Source organism: Mirounga angustirostris, unplaced genomic scaffold (assembly GCF_029215605.1).
Source record: "Mirounga angustirostris isolate CCGP_5_RB_7025 unplaced genomic scaffold, mMirAng1.0.hap1 SCAF_13, whole genome shotgun sequence".
Lineage (NCBI taxonomy): Eukaryota > Metazoa > Chordata > Mammalia > Carnivora > Phocidae > Mirounga > Mirounga angustirostris.
In genome coordinates, this window is record NW_026991721.1 from 95,233,843 (window position 1) to 95,254,071 (window position 20,229).

The 20,229-nt window shown below is 59.4% G+C and overlaps 1 protein-coding gene across 20 annotated transcripts in view; it reads right to left on the reverse strand.

Moving 5' to 3' along the window:
- PHLDB1 (pleckstrin homology like domain family B member 1) overlaps positions 1 to 16,352 on the reverse strand; it is a 44,869-nt gene extending 28,517 nt beyond the window's left edge. For 3 of the 20 annotated variants that reach the window (XR_010407093.1, XM_054512242.2, XM_054512245.2), the window contains exons 1-5: positions 13,959 to 15,140; positions 10,741 to 10,821; positions 9,971 to 10,094; positions 8,847 to 9,017; positions 1,161 to 1,286 (exon numbers count right to left, since the gene is read on the reverse strand). Coding sequence is in view for 19 of the 20 variants with exons in the window: in XM_054512242.2 (XP_054368217.1) it covers positions 1,161 to 1,286; positions 8,847 to 9,017; positions 9,971 to 10,094; positions 10,741 to 10,821; positions 13,959 to 14,003 (547 nt within the window). In the remaining variant the exon portion in view is untranslated. Of the gene's footprint in view, positions 1 to 1,160; positions 1,287 to 1,570; positions 1,743 to 4,258; positions 4,399 to 8,846; positions 9,018 to 9,970; positions 10,095 to 10,740; positions 10,822 to 13,958; positions 15,142 to 16,219 lie in introns of those variants that run through there. The other 17 variants (XM_054512243.2, XM_054512244.2, XM_045894902.3 and 14 more) reach the window with 14 other exon arrangements.
- Positions 16,353 to 20,229: the final 3,877 nt, after the last annotated feature.

A 20,229-nucleotide genomic window follows, 5' to 3' on the forward strand; every position in this document is an offset into this window, starting at 1 on the left:
CCCCAATCTCCTATCCCTCTCATTCAGGAAGGGCAGATGGACATTCTGTAAAGGGGCCGGGGGCACGCTGTGGAGCTGGCCAGAAGTTCGGGGTTGGGGGGGGGGGCCAGTCTAATAGGACATGAGGGCCTCCCAGCACAGCAGCGGAGACCCGGGAAAAAACACAAACCAAACCTCCAGCGCTGGGCAAGAGGGGTGTCCCGCACCATTCTGTGCGGCCGGAGGCAGGGAGGGCCTGGCGCAGCTGGGCAGCCCCCGGAAGCCAGGCCGGCAGCTCGGTGCCTCCAATTGTTAGCCCATTGAGCCAGGGCAGCGAGAGCCTGCCTGGGCCCTGCCCCGGGCCTCGCCAAGCAGCCAGAAGTCCCTAGAACCACCGCCCCGGACAGCTGCGGGAGTGGCGTGACGAGGCGAGGGTGACAGCAGAGTAAAGCCAGCCAAGGTGTGGACTGGGAATCCAGGCTCCTGTGGGGCTCACCTGACGTCCACGTCCACCTGTCCCAGTACCACTGACACCCAGAGGGCATCCCACAGCCCTCTGAATGCGCAGAGTCTCGGGCACGGGGCTCACTGGCGGCCCCGCCGTCTCCACCCTCCCCCACCCCCTAGGCAGCTGGCTTGAGGGGCATGGTGCCAGTTCCCTGCAACAACCACCAGCTCTCCCCTGGGGTTCAACAAGTCCCACACTAACAGCAGCTGTTCTGCCGAGTAACGGGCTGGCATAGTCTGGGGGAGGGGCAGGGCCCGAGGACCTAATCACCAGCAGGTGGAACCCCCCAGCGCCTGCAGGGGTTCGACCTAAGGCTTCCTTCTGCCCCCTAAGGCCACCGTCAAGGATGAGGCTCACTGGTGGTGACACAAGAGGCACCTAGTGGTTAGGGTCCCAGACGCTGAGGTGGCATCTTCCAGTACAGTGGGGCTGCCAGAGCCCTCTGTCCCAGGGGCACATGATTCCCCAATCCCAGCCAAGCAGCACTTCTTGGATCTCTCCCAGTAGCCAGACTGCCTGGCATTCTCCACCAGTGGCCCAATGGCAGGTGGCAGCAAGCCCAGACCGTGGGTAATGTCCTGCCCTGACACCGCAAGCATAACTGGAATGGGCAGGGAGGAGGACCATCCAGGAGGACCACCAACCCAACCCCCAGCCCCAGCTGGGCATCTACCTGAGCCAGGACTGTAGGGGGGCCCTGGGGCCCGGCCCCCGGCCGGAATCATGCTCTTCATCCACTTGGCTTCGGCTGGGTGGTTAAAGCGGAGGAAGGTGGACTGGCCCAGGCACAACATACAGCCTACAGAGAAAGCGAATGCTGAGAAGGGCAGGTAGGGTTGAGGCAGCCCTCACCCCAAAGCACTAGCGGGCTCCGAAGAGCCCTGGTGCCTGCACTCGGGGTCTACACGGACCCCGCCTGACCCCGCCTTAAGACAGGGCAGAGTGGAAAGAGCACTGGTTTGTGAGTCCCAAGATCGGACTCCTAGTCCTAACTCTTGTTACTAGTGGTGAGATCTTCAGGTGAAGTCACCTCCCCTCTGAGTCCAGTTCTCTCAGTAGAGAAATGAGGATAATACCACAAACCTTGCAGAGATAATAAGACAACATATGTGGGCGCCTGGGTGGCTCAGTCGGTTAAGCGACTGCCTTCGGCTCAGGTCATGATCCTGGAGTCCCTGGATCGAGTCCGGCATCGGGCTCCCTGCTCGGCGGGGAGTCTGCTTCTCCCTCTGACCCTCCCCTATCTCATGCTCGCTCTCATTCTCTCTCTCAAATAAATAAATAAAATCTTAAAAAAAAAAAAAAAGACAACATATGTGATGGTGTCCTGTGAACAGGGTTCTTCAGAGAACACAGACACCCACGTCCCCCTCCCCCAACCTGCACCAGTGATCCATCTATCTGCCCCTTGGGTGGAAAAGTCAATCTGAGAGGCAGCAATTTCCAGGATCAAAAAAAGCTCCGAGAGAGGGAACAGGGGAAAACCATGAATCAGTTAGATGCCCCTGGAGGAAGGAGATTTTGCCTCCTGGCTCGGTCTCCTTATCATCCTCCTTATCATTGTGTGGCCTGGGGAGAGCCATCACCCTCTTTCTCTCTGACAAAGCACCCTCTGGCCTGCCATCTTCCTGCTCCTTGGTCTTCTTTGGAATCTAGCCAAGCCTAGGGCCAATGGGCCCTGCCTCAGCCAAGCACATTCCCAGGCAGCAGACACAGGCCCAGTCCTGCCCAGTAAGTGTGACTACACGGAGAGGGGAGGGTGTGTGGGAGCCAGAAATGTAGCCAGGGGCACCAAGAGTGTGCATAGCTGCCGGTGTGCCCACGGGCGCCTGAGCCTGGCTCACAGCACTCCTCATCCTGGCCACACTACAGGATTCCTGCAAAGGATGCTGTGCTGGGAGACGCCAGCGCCCTGGTGCTCTCTACAACCACCCTTCCACTTTGTCCACGCCCCTGCCCCCAGCCTACTGACCCAATCTGGTGCCACTTGGCACCCCCCAAGCTTCATGCCAGTCTGAGCTAAGACCGGCAGGGAAGTCTACATTCCTGGACGCTGAGACAGTTCAGCTCAGGCAAGCCACAAGGGCAAGGGGCATCCAGGCCACGTGGATACTGTGGCAGGCCCCCCACTGAGAAGCTCAGGAGCCCACTGCTGGGACCTTAGGCGTTGCCGTGGCCGGTAGGGAAGGGGCTAGCGGGCTGAGCAGCCCATAGCAGATAACCAGAGTGGGCAAAGCCACCCACTGCTCTGACACACCCAGAGGCCCTCCCAAGCGGGTGGGCACCAACAATTCTAAAGACTGATGGATGGTTAGGAGAGAAGGGAGCCTTCCCCGACAAGCCGCCAATCAGAGGAGCTGATCCCAGAGTAATCATAACCGGAATAAATAATAGCCAACCACACTTCCACCTAATTACAACCACAGCTGTTTCAGAAAGAGCCCTGCTGGCCCCTCCCCCTCCTTTCAGCCCTTTGACAAGCTAATTAATGATGAGTTCGCAGGGTCTAGACAGACCCACTCAATCCTAGATTGATGGGGGTGGGGTGGGGTGGGGTGGGGTGGGGTTTGGTGAGGGAGGATTGGGAGCCTGATCACATAGCCCAGTCTGGGACTGAGGTGGGGAGTCTGAGTGGATTCCAGCCCATCGTGCCAGGCCCACCCAAGGAGGCTGTGGGCACCCAAAGACCCCCAGCCCTGGCTTCTGTAGCTGAGAGTTCCCTGCCCCCCTCTTCTACCCCTCAGCCTCCTCCACAGAGGGGGTGTGGCCTTGCTGCCTCTGGGCTATAAATAGGTGATGCAGCAGAGCTGAATCTGTATTAATAGAGCAGGCAGGAGGGTAACAGGACTCAAGAGCAGCTCAGTCCTGCCCAAATTAACTTTCTATTTGCACTCGGGGGCCCCAGGCATTGCCCCAACTCCGGTCCCTACTGCCCCAAGGGCCTGGTTAGCCTATTTCTGGGAGGTATCCTCCTCTCCCGGTCCACTCCTGCCCCACACCTCCAAAGGTCAGCCCACTCAGGAAACCCAAGAACCTCTTCTCATCCAGGCAAAGTTGTGGCCGGTGCCCCCCCTCCTCAAAGGGGCACAGGGCCTAGCTGTGTGTGTGTGCAGGTGGGTGGAGAAGCTGCACATCTGGAGGTGAAAAAAAGAACAAACAGGGCAAAGGAGAGGGCGGATCCTATCTCTGAGAGACACCGGGCGGCGGGGAACACCGCACACAAACACTCTCTCCTACAAGCTCACACACATACCCGCTCCCAGAAACACACAGGCAGGCAGACCTGCTCCCACACTCACGGACTGACAGTCACTGTTCAGCGGGCCACGCAAATAGAATGGACTGGCCAAAGGGAGGCTGGGGTGCGGGGAAGATGCGAGGAAGGGCCCCCGCCCTTCCATCAGAGACCCCTCTCAGCCCCAGCACGGGCTTCCCCCATCCTCATCAGGCCCCCTCAACCCCTTCCGGAGGCGGGTCCATGGAGGGGACTTCCGAGCGCGGGGGGAAGATGAGGTCTGGCCGGCCGACGAGTGGCCCCGAGCCCAGACCTCCCACTCACAGATGTTCAGGGCACACAGACCATCGAGTCTCCCAGCCCCCCCCCTCCGCTCCCCCAGGGGAGCCGGGCCACCCCGCCGCCCGCCGACCCGCCGTCGCGCCCTCAACCCCCCACCCCAGCCCCTCCCAGCCCCCCGCCCCAGCCCCAGCCCCAGCCCCAGCCCCTCGGCGCCCGCTGCCCGGGAGCTGCGGCCGGCGGCGCGGAGGACTCACCGCCGAGCCCGGACCTCCGCAGCGCCGGCCCCCGCTAGCTCGGGCCCTCCAGGCTCCCCGGCCGCCCCGGGCCTGCGAGGGGGCGCGGGCCGACCTCCCGCCGCGGGCTCCGGGCTCGGCGCAGCTAGCCGCCAGGCAGCCAGCAGCCGCCAGGGCCCGGGGAGGGGCGGGCCGGCCACCGGCGGGGGAAGGGAGCCAGGGAGGGAGGGACAAAGGAGAGGAGGAGGGGAAGAGGAAGTGATGGAGGAGAGGCGAGGGGAGCGGGATGGAGAGGGCGGGGCGGGAGGATGCGGGCGGCCAGCCGACAGACCGGGGACTCCGAGTGCGGGGTGCAGGAGCAAAAGTGAGATGGGGAGGAAAGGTGCGGGGGGAGGTGACGGAAGGAAAGGTAAGAGGTGAGTAGAGGCCAGAGGGTGAAGCGTCCGGAGGCAGGAGTGAGAAGCAGGGTCTCACTGAGAGCCCTCTGTGGCTGGCCTCCCTCAAGGCCCAGGAAGGGACCAGCCTCGAACCCGGCTGGCTGGTCACCTTGGGCCAGTCACACTCCCTGGCCTCAGATCCCTTATCTACAGAATGAGGAGGCTGTCCTCATTGACAGCAAAGGTTGGGCTCTGACATTCCATGGCTCCCAGGGCTCCAGCTAGGTCACTAGGTCCAGCTCCGGCCCTCTCTGCGGGCACTGTGACAGGGTCAGTCCTGGGCTGGGAGTTCAGGCCCAGGCGGTGCTCTGTGCAATGTGAGCAGCACTGAGCCTGGCTCCCCTCTCCATCCTAAACACCACCCTGCTCCCCACACTCCCAGCCTCTCAGCTCAGCTCACCCCACCACCCAGGCTGGAGCAAGGCACTGCCCCTTCCAAGCCAGCCCACCCGCCTGGGGCTCCAGAAGCCAACCCCACCTCCTCCCAACCACCACCACCAGTTGTGTTAGTCTTCCGAAGAGCTCTCGCACCCCAGTGAGGCACCTTCCCATCTGGAAAACACAGTGCCACCTGTCTCTGGAGCCCCCAGGGGCCGGCTGGGCTTCTGGGCCAGGCGAGTACCCACCCCCTAGCCCGGGCCCCAGACAGTTCCTCTTGTTCCAGAGACCCGCCCCCTGGACACCAGAACCTTAAGGGACACACTGTTTTCTCTCAGATGCACTCTGTACGCTCAGAGCTCACATGCCTCACACACGTTCTCTGATACACACCAACACTTGCCCAGTCACACAGACACTGCCTTGCTGTGCACAGCGAGTCATACAAACAGCCCAGCCGAACACACCCTGTCTCTTATACACGCTTATTCTCACCCACATAATACCCCTCTTAGTTACACACTCATTCAGGCACAGACATCCTTTCACTCAGTCCCTGGAGAGACTCTGAAATCAAAAGCCAACCTCCTTAGAGAAAGAAAGGATTTCTCCACCCTTGCTAAACACCTACCCACACTGCCATACTCCACACTCACACGCACACGTGTATCTCACTCCCCTTCTGAAGGAAAATGGAAGAACCATATAGGGTTAAATGCAAAATAGGGGAAGACTTTAAGAAAAAAATCTCCTCAGGAAGAATGATTCATCGGTCTGGAAACTGTGACAGCCAGCTGGACAGACCCAGACAGACACGGAGGATGCCCGCCAGTGAGAAATAGGGCAGGAGGCAGGCGCAAAGAAGGGAGCAGCTAGACGCTTTTGCTTTTTCTCTCCTTCTTTTGATCTTTATCTTATAGCAGAGGACAGTTGGAAGCTTCACTCCCATTTTACAGAAGGGATAACTGATAATTGGGTGGGAGAGGAAGAGGCTCAGTGTCCTGGATCCCAGAGGGAGATAGCTGGATTACCCAGGAAGCCCAGCTCCCCGGCCACATTCCAGGGAACCCCCCTCCTCTGGCCTTCACACAAGCCCCTACCCACCAATGAGGGGCTTAGGGAGGGAAGGAGACGTGGAGACTGGGCTGGCAGCGAATGCTGGGAGTGGATGGGGACCTACTGTCTAGACAGCCTGGGCCCTGAGCTGTGTGGCTTTCTGGGTCCTCCCCTGGTCTGTCCCCTCCCAGAGCTTTCATGTGGTCTGGCGCTGTGGTCCCAGGGTGGGGCAGCCTGGCCGACTGAGATTCCTTCCTATTTCCTTGCTCACATTCCCAGCTCTACATCTTGCTCCGTAGAAAAGAGGACAGCGTGTGATGTGCCAGAACACCGGGGTATGGAGGTGGGATCGGGCTCGTCCTCGGCTCCCTCACGCCACGCTGCCCTGTCCGCAGCTTTAGCGAAAGCTAAAGGCTGGCATCTGCTTTCTGCCTGCTCCCCCCACCGCACCCCCCCGGGCCCAGGCATGGTCCTGCTGGAAGAGCCTGTCACTGCCATCTCTACTCCTCATGACATGTGCCTCCCCAAGTTGCCTCTGGCTGGCACGGTGCCCAGAATGATGCATCTGTGGACGGCCTAGCAGGGCCAGAACGGGCTCCTTGTTTTTTGTAGGGTAGCCCTCTGTTTTTCAAAGAGGAGTGTCCTCCTATAAGGCTGGGGCAGGGGAACAAGACAGGGAACACGATCCTCTTGTACATATGCCCACAGATAGGCACAGGGCCAGTGAGTTCTCAAATCCACCTGGGACTGCACACATGGGCCCTTTGGTACCGTCAGTCCTGAGTTCACCCCTGTCCCCCATGTGAACACGCTGATCCATAAACACAAGGAAAGACACAAACAGTGATACACAAGCCCAGAGTCACAAACACATCCGGAGATCTATAAACACACTCCAGTTACACAGACACACAGAGATAGCACATGCACACACACCCCCTCCCCGAGCCACCCAGTTTCCAGGGAAACGCACTCCCAAGAATGTCCGGAGTGGGGCCCGGCAGGGCTGGGCTTGGTGCCTTGCTCCAGAGATGAGACAAGGAAAGCCTCAGCTCCCGGGAGCCCAGGGGAGGGGGAGTGCTAGGGAGAAGAACACCCGCTCCTTTGTGCCTCTGCATACCCCTCCCAGGGCTGCCAAGCTCCTGAGACAGGCAAGCCCAGACAAGGAGGCTATGGGAGTGGGAGGGAGCCAAAGGGAAGGGGGTTTAGGGTCAGAAGAGAGTGGGAGGGTACATACTTGGCAGGGTGGGCCCTTGGCTGGGGAAGAGTTAGGGGTCACCCGGGCCACAGGAAATGCCTAAGAATTCCATCTTGACCCAGGCCCTCCCTCTTCTCAGGGAGCTAAATGATGCTCTGGAAAGACTGCACACGAGGGCCCTACAGAGCATCCGTACCTCCACCCTGCTCACAGCACACGTGTTCTTGCCCATGGATGCGAGGCATCTGGGGCTGGGGGAGTAAGGGCTGCGCTCTTTCTCTAGCCTTCTTTGAACTCTGCCCCTCCCTCTCCTTGCTGCTCTTCTAGCTCACTTCCACACACCCAAATCTTGGGGACGATGTTCTCTTGGAGGTTGAACAGGACTGTCAAGAACCAGATGGCATCAGAGCCAAAGCCCCAACTTATGGGGGTTCTTCCCCTCCTCTGGAGTCAGACAACTTGAAGCTCCGGAAGAGGCAAGGGCCTGCTTGCTGCGGCTGCCCCTGGCGGACCTGCGTCCCTAAAGCCACATGTCCCCCTCACGCTCCCAAGGGCAGGAAGAAAGGAGTCGGGCAAGGTTGGGTCTCCTGGGTCAGCTGGGAAGGGAGTAGCGTCTAAAGAGAGCCTAAGGGATGTGAACAGAAGGACAGAGGGAAACAAAAGAATGAGTGGGATTTCCACTGCCAAGGAGCTTCCAGCCGGGAAGAGGAGAGAGTCCCCAGAAAACAGGGGCGGGACGTTAGTCCTCCCGCTCAGAGCCAGGCTTGGCCCACAGCTCCCAGCCTCGCATCAACCCCACCTCTACCCCCCACCCCAAGCCTGCTTTGCTCACTCCCCTAATGTGACGATTCACTGTATAAATGGATGCCCAGGGCAGACACACCTGGTCTGTCAAAGTGCCACCCGGGCCGACCCCTAAACTGCCCGGTCACCATAGGAACTAGGGGCCCCAGTTTTCAGAGCCACCTGACACAACGGAATGGCCTGTGACTCTGGGGAACAGGGTGGTAACCATATTCATGACCCCAAAGCTACTGTCAATGGTGTTTTACCCTGAGCGAGCGTGTCCTCAGCTCTCACCTTTGCTCCATCCCCATCGGGGGGTACTGGCCTCCCTCTCCACCTCTGAGTCTTTGCAGACCGACTCCCTCTTGGCATCACGGAGCAACGCCAGGGTTGTCCTCACTGTTGCTCCAACTTCTCTCCCTTAACCATCACTAATGACCACTCCGCCGCTCCCCCCCCCCCCCGCCCTTTGAATGCGGTCATCAGAACCTCTCCCCCCACGTCCCCCCACCGAAGAGGTGAGCGGAGAAGAAAAGCAAGCTGAAGACAAATCTGGATGCTAGAGGAATTTGGGATGTTCTTGAGGCACGTCCGGAGGCACCTGAGCACCCCACTGGCTCTGGCCCGGCAGTTACCATGGCAACCTCCACAGCAGGCTTCCCCAGCCCCTGGCCCAGGCTCTTCTGTTAACAGAGACCGATGCCTCTGGCTGGGGGGGGGGCGGGGGCGGGGAGGGGGAGGTCGCAAGCCTTACCTTGAGTGAGCCGGGTGGGCTGCCGGGCAGGGAGCCCATCGATACTGCAGATGTTGCCACAAGGGTAGAGGGTGAGGGTGCCCCGCACGTTCTCGATGTAGCAGTGCTCTGGAGCCAGGCCCGGACCCTGCAGTGAGATGTCCCTGGCCGCGGAGCCAATCACTGTCTTCCCTGAAGCCGGAAGGCAAACGGAGTCAGAGGCTGGGCGGGGAGGGCAGCAAAGGAAATATAAGCCCACCTCCTCCTTGACAAAGGGTCAGGCCTACTACTGGCCACCCCTTTTGGACCCCTGAGCCTGGTGGGGACAGTCAGGGGTAGGAACTCTGGGAGAAAACTCTGGCTCACAGATGGGGGGACCCAGAGGGCACAGAGCATCCAGGCTCCATGGACAGAGAAGGGGAACTTCTTTTCTGCAGACCTTCCTTTAGTCCCTCCAACTCCTCGCCCCCAAGTCCTTTTCCTCCTTCATCCCGCTCCCCACTCTGTTCCTCCAAATCTGCCATCTCTCATTCTTCTCTCCCCCCCCCTTCTGCACCTGCAACCCTCGCCTTCCTCGCTCCCCTCCCTGCTGCAGCTTGCACAGCTCCCCCTGGCAGAGCCCCCGGGACTGGTATTTGGAGAATGTGGGGAATGTAGAATCACCCAGGCAACAAGTGCAGCCCGGGGAGAAGCCAGGCAGGGCAGAAGCCACCAGGGAAGGGGGCCGGGCCAGGGCCTTATCTTGGGAGGTCTGCCCCTACTCCAGGCCCTCCGGCCCTCCGGCCCTCCAGGCTCCAGAGGTACCTGCTCCCACACCAGGCATCGCCCTGGAACGGGGCCCCTTTCTTCTTGGCCACACTGGTTGCTAAGAGCAATGGACTCTCCTGTTTCAGTGCTCTCCTCGTTTCTAAACTGATCTTTAATTGCAGTCCTGGAGCCAGATTATCTACCAAAGAGGGCCAGGCAGTCCAGGGGGGCCGGGACAAGGGGGTCAAGCTGGTGGAGTGGGGTGGCACAGCCTCGCATCTGGGAGAGGCGAACATGGCGGACAAAGGGCAGAAGGGCCCCAGGACATGCCTGGGATCAGGGGCAGAAATGTCTGGAAGGACAGAGGGGTGGCAGGGGGGCCGCCCCTCCAGACTTACCTTCCTCCAGAGGCAGAAGGGTGATAGCCGTGCTGAGCCGCCCGCTGCCCAGGCTCACCAGATGTGGTTTGTCCGTTTGCACTTTCAGCCCTTTGCCTGTCTCGATCAGGTCCAAGGGCCCTTTCTGCAGGTAGTGGGGGTGAGGGATGAGCATCACGAGAGACTTCAGGCCAGACCCTGAGCACCCAGTCACACTGACCCTCTCTCTGGCACTTGCCCTCTCCAAAGGGCTCTGAGGGTGTCGGAAAGGCTCAGCACAAAATCTTGCACGGAGCATTATTACACTAAACTGTAATGAGATCTGAATCTAGGCCACTAACTCGTCCCACTGGATTTATCTCAAGTCTTGGCTTAACTGCCCCTTTTGTCTATTAAGACAGAAACAAGGAGAAAGTGAGGGGAGCAGGCAGGTGCTGGGGAGGAGAAGGGGTGCTGCAGAGGAGGGCCAATGCAGACTTGTCGCTGTAGACTTGTCCGTGGCCATCCCCTTGGCCATTGCTTGCCTCCGTGAAACTAAATCACAATGGAGGGCAGGGCCACGGATTGAGGAGAGGGACACAGGCCAGGGTCAATCTGTAAGCCACTTCCTGACTTCCGAAGGGTATATTCTGGGTGAACCAATTAACCTGATTCAGATAAAGACTTAGCTGTTAATAGGCTTGGGACCTGGGGAAGGGCTCTCATCCCTGGGCTGGGGCCACAGGTGGGGAGAGGAGCCAAACCCACCCTCTCCAACAGCCCTCTTGCCCCCTGGCCTTGACCCCACTCACCTTTACCATTGCTTGGGTCTTGCATCCAGGGCCTCCCTGATTCCTGTTAAGAGCGTCCATGGTCCTGGGGCTCCAGAGCTCCTGGGGACACGGCAGAAGGCGGGTGTTGGTGGGGAGGCCAGGGGAGGAAAGGGAAAGGAGTAGGCTCTGCGGCCAGGTTCTCAGGGGCGGGGGGCAGTACCAGTCACCCTCATTCCCAGCAGGCTCATGCAGAAGAAAAAGTGCAGGTAGCTCAGGAACTTCGGGGCTGGGGGGGGGGGGCAGGGGGGAGGCAGTGCCTCATCTACGGCCCCACACAGACACCCAGCACACAGTCCTGGCCCTTGCCACCATAAGCCCAAAGATCCCTAGAGGCCCAGCCTCTATTTCTCTGCTTTCTTGCCTCTGACACCCAGGAGCCAGGCTTTGGCGGCAGCCTCAGACATCTGGAGCCAGAGGTAGGGTGGGGGAAATTACCTCAGTGAGGGAAGCCGGTCCAAGGAACTCCCCCAGGGACACTGGTAGCCAGAGACCCCCCCAGGCTGGGCTGAGGAGGAGCTCCCTCCCTGTACCCTTCCCACTCTGCCTCTCCCTTTGTCTCCCCCCCCCCAGGGGTCTCAACAGGGTGTCTGCTTAAAGGAGACACCACAGGAAAAACTCAACCATTCCTGCCTTCTGTATGTCTCAACTCCTACACCTTCTCTTCCCCAGAAAGCAGTCTCACCCCCAGACAATCAGCAAAAAAACCCCTCAGTGGTGACTAATAGCAGGAATACAGTTTCCTAAGGTTCTTCATCTGATCTGGTGTTGTAGGAAGCTTGGGTCTTTAGAACCAAGGGTAAAGTAGATTCCAGAACCAGAACTTGAACTCTTCCCACCCATCCCTTTTTCCCTGGCTCACAGTTTCAGTGCCTGAGAAATGTGAGGGACCTTTGGGTACTCATGTGTGCCTGCATGCCCATGCCTTGATCATCTTGCTAAGGTTCAAAGGTTCCCATTTGTTGCTCAAGTGGGGCTGGCGACAGCCGAGAGAGCTTGGCTCAAGGTAGGAGGGAGACCCAGGAAGGCAGGGTTTCCCTCCACTTCTCTACTAGCCCTCGACCAGGGCGGGTGACTTGGAGAGGAAGTGGGGGCAGAAGCCAGCATTCCAAGGAGTGTCTGACCCTGGCAGTAGAGCCCAAGGGCCTCAGCCATAGAGAATTACTAATTTTACCCTCCCAGCTTCCACCCTTCCGGACCTGGACGGCATCATGTCCGTCACTGTGTCCACCCAAGCTGGCGGAAGAGAAACCGGAATAGGGCCTGGGGCCCACCCCGACTCTGCCTGGGAAGAGGGAAGGCAAAGGCCGTTAACCTACACCAAGCTCCAAGCTGGCCTGGCACCTCCCCAGGAGATCTGGCCATGGGGAAGAATTTCCAGGGTCAGAGCCTGCTGTCCTGTTTCCTTCCACTCAGGGAAATCCCTCAGCATTCTCCGAGGGAAGGGAGGTGAGAGAGTGGGTTGGGAATGGGGAGTTTACCTAAAAGAGGAAGTAAGAAAATAAAACAATAAATAACGGTGAAGGAAAGGCATCACCGTTTAGTGGAAAGAAAGCTTCAGGCTGGGATGCAAGAGCCTTAAATTCTCACCCTGACTTTATTATTTATTAGCTGTGAGATCTTGGACAAGTTACTTAAATTCTCTGAGTGTCAAGTCATTCTCTATAAAAGTGGAATAATGACTTTTTCACAAAAGATTGTCTGGATTAGCGCTTGCCTGTGGCTAAGGGTAAGATGGAGAGTGACTATAAATGGGCACAAGATTTCTTTTTGGGGTGATTGAATTGTTCTAAGATGAAACTTACAGGCACAGCTCTGTAAATATACTCTAAAAGTTATTGAACACGCGTTTCAATTAAGTGAATTTTATGGTATATACGTTATACCTCAATAAAACTATTTTTATTTTTATTTATTTACTTGAGAGAGCAAGCAACAGAGACCACGAGGGGGGGGGGGCGGGCAGAGGGAGAGGGAGAAGCAGACTCCGTGCCAAGCAAGGAGCCCAACTCAGGGCTCCATCCCAGAACCCCAGGATCACAACCCCAGCGGAAGGCAGACACCTAACCCACTAAGCCACCCAGGTGCCCCAATAAAACTGTCGTTTTTTTTTTTTTAAAGATTGGAGATTCAGCTATTATATGAAATGACCCTCTGTGAAGCGCAAAGCACCGTAAACATGCCAGTCATTAGTACGGGTTTCAAGATCTATAACACGTCACTTCGCCTTTATCTGTCAAATTCGTCACTGTCACCCTGTTAGGCAGCTTTGGGCGTGTTCATTTATTTACACCAAAGAATTTCAAGTGGAGATGAAGACTGTAAAGGAATAAAGTTGATGGGGAACAGGAGTGATGAGAGGAGAGAAGAGAAGGAAATAATCATGTGAAAGGAGGGGGGAGATAAGGAGGGAGGTGTGGGGAGAGACCAAGAAGATAAGAAAAGATGGAGAAACAGCAAGGTCGAGGCTGTGGGCCCAGCTCAGAAACCTAACCCAGGTGGAGCGGAAAGCTCCACCCGACCGGCGCGCCCCAGCCGCGCTCGGACAAAGGGGCTGCCCCGCCGCCACCTGGGGGCGCGCTCTCCTCGGACCCCACCCCGGGCCCGGGGCGCCCTCACCCGCCAACCCGCTTCCGCGGACAGGGCTACCCACTACCCGGGCAGTAATTGCCCTCTCCCAGCGCCCCGCCCGGTCCCGCTGCCAAAAAAAGGCCCGTGCGGCGCGAGGCCGGCTCCCGGGAAGGAGGGAGGCGAGGGAGGCGCCGCGGTCAGCCCCGGCTCTCCGTGGCCCTCCCGCTCCTCCTGGGGCGCAGCGCCGCAGAGGCCTGGGAGCCGGGAGCCGCCGTGCAACAGGGAGGGACCCCGCGGCGGGCGAGGCCGGGGCTCCCGCGGGTGACCCCGCTCAGGCCCGGCCCCTCCGGCCTCCTCGCCCAGCGGGGACGCGCGCGCACCCAGGCCACGCGGGATCTGCCCGCGCCCAGCCCTCTCCGCCGAGTGGGTGTCCGGAGTCACCGCTCCGGGGTCTCGGCGCCCAAACTAGGGTGAGGGGAGGCCCGAGGAAGGGCCGAAAAGGTCTGCAACCAACAGGCACTGGAGGAAGTCCAGGCTCCAAATCGGGCCCCCGGCCAAAGGTCCCAGGCGAGTCCCCGAGCGCTAGCCCGGCGCGCCCCGGGGTCCCGCGGGGCCGCTCCAGCGCTCACCTGTGGCCGGGGGGACCAGCCGAGGCCTCGCCCCGGGCGTCGCATGGCCGCGGCCCGAGGCCTGCGGGGCCGAGTTGGGACCCTCTCCGCCCGCCGCCGCCGCCGTCGCTTTCCCGACACGCATCCGCCCTCGAGGAAGGGCAGGAAGGGCCGCCGGCAGGGGAAGGAGTCGGGACGGGAAGGAAACTGAGGCTGGGATCCCGGAGGGCGGGGGCCGGGGAGGGGTGTGGAAAGGCCGGGGCGGAGAGAACTTGAGAAGCGGAGGCGGGGGGTGGGGAGGAATGAGGGGTCAGCGGCAGGATCGGGCGGAGAAGGGGAGACGCAGGGATGGGGGGCGGGATGAAGGACGGAGACTGAGGGATGAGGAGAAATGAGAGCTGGGGAGATGGACAGGAGGGGGAAGAAGATGGGGAAACAGGCCGGGGGACGCAGAGCTGGGTGGAGACGGAGGGACAGCGAGGTGGAGGACCTGGGGGACAAAGAAGGAGATGGGGAGACTCCGGACAGAGAGGTCGTCGAGTAAAGGGGACGACGGCCAGGTGCTGCCCTAGAAGGTACAGAGGGCCGTGGAGGGGGAAACCGAGGGGCGGGGAGCCAGGGGAAGGGAAGAAAAGGGGAGACTGAGGGCAGGCCGGGGCCGCTAGCGATCAAAGACGAGAGGCGGGCGGCGGAGGCTCGAGGGGGCAGAGCCGGGGAGAGGCGGGAGTGTAGAGTGGGGCTCTGGTTCTCCTGGGGGAGCGGTGGGGGTGCTGGAAAGCGCCCCTCTCCGAGGTCGCGGGCGGGCTGGGACTGCCGCCAGGGCGCGGCTCCTCGCTGGCCCTGGGCCTGTGCTGCCCAGGGCCGCCAGGTGGGACAAGGCCGCAGTGTTGGGCCGCCCCGCCCGCCGCGGACGCCGGACAAGCGGCCTTTCTTTGGCGGGGCAGGGAGAAGGAGCCGCTTGTTTGCGCGGCCGGGAAAGGGGCGGCCGCTCCGACACCGCCCGCTCCCCGCGGGGCCGCTGCGGGAAGGGGGGCTGAGGGTGCCCGGGAGGTGCGAGTGTGAGCGCAGGGCTGCGGGTGTGAGCGGCGGGGTGTGCGGGCGGGAACTGCGTGAGCGCAGCGCGCGCGGACTGCGGGCGGAGGTCCAGGCGTGCGGAAGGCTGCCCCGCGTGCGACGGCGGCCGAGCCCCGGGCGGCGCGCGCGGCGGGCGGGCGCGTGGGTGACACGGGGTGGGGCGCGGTGCGCGTCCGCTGCGTGGGATGCCTGACGTGGTGGGGAGCTGGCGTTTGTGTGCGAGCGGCCCGATGAGTCAGCCCGGGAGCCTCCGGGACCGCTGAGCTAACGGGCCCAGAATGCAGCCCCGCCCCGGCTCCCTGGGTCCCCCGCCGGGCCTCGCGGCCACCCGGCCAGTCCCCCGCTCGCCCCAGCCCCGGCGGAAGCGTCCGCGGGCGCCTCGGCAACCCCGCGCCCGGCGGCCCCTCCCAGGCCCCGCCGCCCCCGGCCGCCCGCCCGCACGTCCCCATCCCGGAGGAACCCGGATGGCTGGCTCAGCCCGCAGCCTCGGGGAACTCCGTTAGGGATACGAATCCGGACCGGGCGGGCGTGGCAAGAACCTGGGACTCACCCCCCTAAGGGTGCCCCATCCGGCCTCCCGGACCCCTAAAGATGCGGGGCCTCGGAGGAGGGCTCGGAAGGCCCCAGACGCGCCTCCCATCTCCCGAACACACCAAGAGTCCCTCCCGGATTCCCACTGCCTCGGGGCTGGACTGCGCACACATTCCTCGTCCGTCTAGGCAGCCTGACCGGGGACAGGAGCCGAGACGGCCCAGGGGAGCCCCCTCACCCGGGGCAGGGCTCTCAGTCCTGCCGTCGGCCGCAGAGTGGGAGGAGCGCGGCGCGGGCGGACGAGCCCCCGCGAGTGTCAGCCCGGCCGGCCGTCTGGGTGCCCGCGGGAGAGTCTGGATGGGGCAAGGACCAGCGTCCCTCCCGGAGAGGAGCGCGACGGCCCCCTCTGGCGGCTGCGCGGACAGAGGCTCGGGAGGGCAAAAGCAAGCAGCCTGCGGAAAAGCAGCGGAGCCCGTCCCCACAAAGCCCCTTTCGGCCGTCCCCCCACCCCACTGCACTCACCTGGAGCGCCCCCTCCTCCCGCACGGTTTCTTCTGGGCCCACCCCAGCCCAGAGTTGATCTCAGGGCTCCCGCCAGGCCCTGGGACTTCCCCTTATCCAGTCCCAGCAGCGCAGCCAGCGAGACCCACGGGCCTAGTGGGAGAGAGCGTCCTTACCTCGCGCGGGGAGAGGGGGACACCGGTTCCTTCCCCTGGCTCGGCCGCCGAGGCCTCGGGCTCTGGAGGACACTGTTGCTTTTCCCTGGGAGCCCGCTGAGTGGGAGGAGAGCGAGAAGTCCCGCCCCCCAGTCCCGCCCCCGTCCCCCGTCCCGTCCTGCCAGGCCAGCAGGAGAAGACGCCCTTGTGGAGCTGGAGCCCAAGGTCCCCCCCCCCACCCTTTCCCATAGCAGCACCTCCCCCCCCAGACCCCCCCACCCCCGCCTGCACAGCGCCCGCTTTGTTCCTCTCTGCAGCTGGGCTCTCCACTACCATCAACACACACACCCCTTCCCCTCCTCCCCTCCCCTTCGGACTCCCCTAGACCACCCTCCACCCCTAGGCCTTAAGGCTCTTCTGAAAGAGTGTTTTTGACAATTTCTCACTCTCTCCCCCCGCCCGCCCGCTTTTTTAAAACCTTAGGTGCCTGAGTCCTCCGTGGCTCCCAGTGAACCTCTTGGTCGCAGAGCCCTCCAGCATAGTCTCAGTATCTCCAGAAAATATCCGCTGAGGGGACCCAGGCTTACCCCATCACCCCTCCTCCTCACCCTATTCCAAGCCCTACCATGAAGAGCTGTAAATGGGGTTGTTGACCCTGCACATCAGGCTTCGCAGACTTTTCTAAGGAGAGGTAGAAGACATGTTAAAGTGCCATGGGAAGTGTAAAGCACAGAAACCTGCACTGAATCATCATCTTGCCCCCATCCATGTAGCTCCGCCCTACCACCACCCGCTGACTTACAACTGGGGGGCGCAAGCTATAGACAGACTATTGAGCACACCATCCTATAGCAGTTTGGGTCTCTGGAGGAGTAGGGGGCTAATAAGGAAGAAAAGGAGGGACTAAAAACCCAAGAGGAGTCTAGAAACTGAGCCTAGTTGAAGCCGTTCATCTCAACCCCCACCCCGAAATCCAACACAGCGGACAGTGGATCCTTACCTTGCAAAGCCAGCTCTTGCCCCAGGAGACTGACTGGGGAGGCCCTAGGGAGCTGACCTCAGCTAGGCTGGACCTCTTTAACCTGCCCTAGAGGGATCCCCGAGACTCCTCCTCCTCGCTGAATGAGGGAGCAGAAAGCCCCCAAGGCTTCCAGCTGGGGCACATAGCAGAAAATAATTTGCCCTCCCTGGGATGGACATACCTTGTTCTGATTCGGTGGCTTTAGTTGGTGCCCTCTTTCCCTAACCCTGGAACAGCAGGAGGCTGAACTGCGGCAATCTTTGGTCACTCATTGACAGGGCCAGCATTAGCAGGGGGGCCCCCCACGGCTGGAGGCTGGGGCTGACTGGAGCCAGGCAGTGGACAGGAAGGGGGAGGGGAAGACACTTCGCAGTTACCAGCTGTGGCTAACAGAGGTCAAACAAGCAAGGCTCCAGCAGGCATCGTGGGTACCAGGAAGCCCCAGGATTTGGGGGATGGGAGGAAGCCTCTTACTCTTCCTCTCTTCACACTGTTTGAGGCTCCTGAAGGTATTTTGACTCTGGCCACCTTTCATGAGGCGGATCACAACAGTAATTTCCAGACTATTCTGGTAAAAGAAAAAGAAACAAAACCCCAACTATTGCATCCTACGTGCCAAGACCCAGCATTCGAGGGAAGGGGCTCTGATTGGGGTACCTCAGAGTTTTTTCACATAACTGTTTCACAACTCCCAGAGCTTCTTCACCATCCCGGTCAGGAGGAATTTCAGGGAATGATCCAGCCCGCCACAGGGCAGCTGATGCAGAGGCAGGGGGCCGAAACAGCACCCATCTTCTCTCTGTCCTCCCACCCAAGGACCAGCTGACCCCATGATAAGGGCTCTGTGCAATGTGTCCTCACTCCTGCTGGGTTGAGGCCCTATGTTCCCACAGTTAGAGCACTCTGGGGACTACAGACCTACCGCCCCCACCCTCCACCCCCACCCGCTGCACATCTGGAGCCCATCAAAAAACTCAGTGCTCTCTCACAATTACGCAAGAGGTCGAGCAGCTGGGAGCTCAGGAAAGGGGGAGGAAGAGAGAAGAAAGCAGAAAACAGCTTTCCAAGCATGCTTCAGACTTTCCGAACTGGAAGCAGGGGGGAGAGGGCAAAGGCTGGGTGTGGAAGGAAGAGTGGATTTTTGAAGGCCCTCTGCACTTGGCTATGAATGTCAGGAGTCTATTTCCACATCCCTCCTGCCTTTGCCTAGGCACTCTTCCCACCTCTGTGCTCCCTCCAGCCCCAGAAGGAGGCGATTATTGCTACTACAGCAAGCGAACCCTGTTCAGTCACATCTTCTAAAGCTCTCCTTTCTGGCCTCTGCGGATCCTGAACTCAAGGCATCTTTAGTGTGGGTGTGGTGAAAGCAATGATAACAAGTAACTCCTCCCTGCATCCAACTTGGGGAAAAGTTCAAACCTTTCTTCAGCAGGAGGTCTCTCCTCAGCTTGTCCCAGAAATCGCACAGTCCGTGCTCAGACCCAAAGCTAAGAGACACCAAAGCTGAGTGGTCTCATCTACATCCGTGTAGGCTCAGGACCTTCCTATGAGCTGCAAAGAACCACCACTGATTTGGGCAAGAGAATGGGAAACAAAACCTATCTCCACTTCCCTCATTGCCTTGAAATTGGAATGCCTCTTTTTCAACCAGCCCGTTTGGTTATCAACCTGATCACAGAGAGTACGCTTATGGGAGCTTTCGAGAAATGGGCTAAGCCCTAAGTAACAATTTAGCCCCTGCCCTATGAACAGCAAGGCAAAAAACCTGTCTGTGGGGGGTAGAGGAGTGGGAAGTGACCCAAGCTCCTGAAAACTGCTTTGTTGCTTGACCACTTGTGTTTGAGAGTGGGCAACAGCTTAGTTTGGAAAGGTATAGTCTTCCTAAAGGTCTGGCTCCACGTGAACCTCTAACCCCCGAGGGTAAGATGGGAGACTGATGCTTGTGGAGAGGCTTTCTAACCTTGGGTAAGAGCAATGTACAGCACCCGGTTCCTTGTGGAGCCTCCAGGAGTTTCAAAGCTCTGTAGCTGCAGATAGATTTACCAGAGGGGGCAAGAAGAGATGGAGGCAGAGAATGGTTGCAATGAGATGTGCATAGTAACGGGGAGTTAATTCGGAGTTTTTGCTTTCCTTTGAGAGATTGCTCTGAAGCCTATGAGACAGACCCCTACCTATTCCGCACCCTCACTGAGACTCGCACTAGCACCAGCCGCAGTTAACACTTGCCTACCTGAGGAGAAAAGGCTTTATAAGTAGGTAGCCATTGCTTCTAGTTAGACTTTCATCTTCTTGAGGATGGCAGCTTTTTCTATTTTTCTATCTTCCTCCGATGAGCCCGACCAGATGTGAACTTTTTTAAAAAAGCTACTCTGTATCAAGCCTGGAAATCTCTCAGACGCTACTCAGTGTGAACAACTTCACATTAATCGGAAGGCAAAGCTTCTGGAGTGAGAGATGCATGGGCTGATAGATCCGGGGGGTCTGAAACTACTGTGAGTAGATGAATTACAGATCTTTTTTGGAAAGGAATTCCTGACCATGAGGTGTGTTCCCTACCTCCTCTGTGTGGAATTAATTAATTCAAAGCAGGAACCACAAACCTCCTACATTAACCAGAATGCTCAGTCAGATCAAATTATCTTGTTCGGCTCCCTCACAAGAGGCCAACAAAAGGCCCACTTGGTGCGGTGGAGGGACCAGCGCCAGCCAGGGGCGTGGCCCGGCTCCAGCGCGCTCCCCCCCGGGTTAGGGTTACGGTCTCAGAGCCACGCCACGCTTCAGCAACAGACCAGAGACTTCGTATTTCTCTTAAGGAAGAAAAAAATTCAAACTCTTGGCTTTCACCCTGAAGATAAAAAACTTTATCATTCCCAGACACTCGTTATTCATTACAGAGAATAATTTGTCTTCCAAAGAATTTGTTGACAGTCAATAGTTTTTTAAGTTACATAAAAAGAAAGTAAGGATGAAGACTTTCCTGAGAGAATTATCCAAACTCCCCAAGCATCCA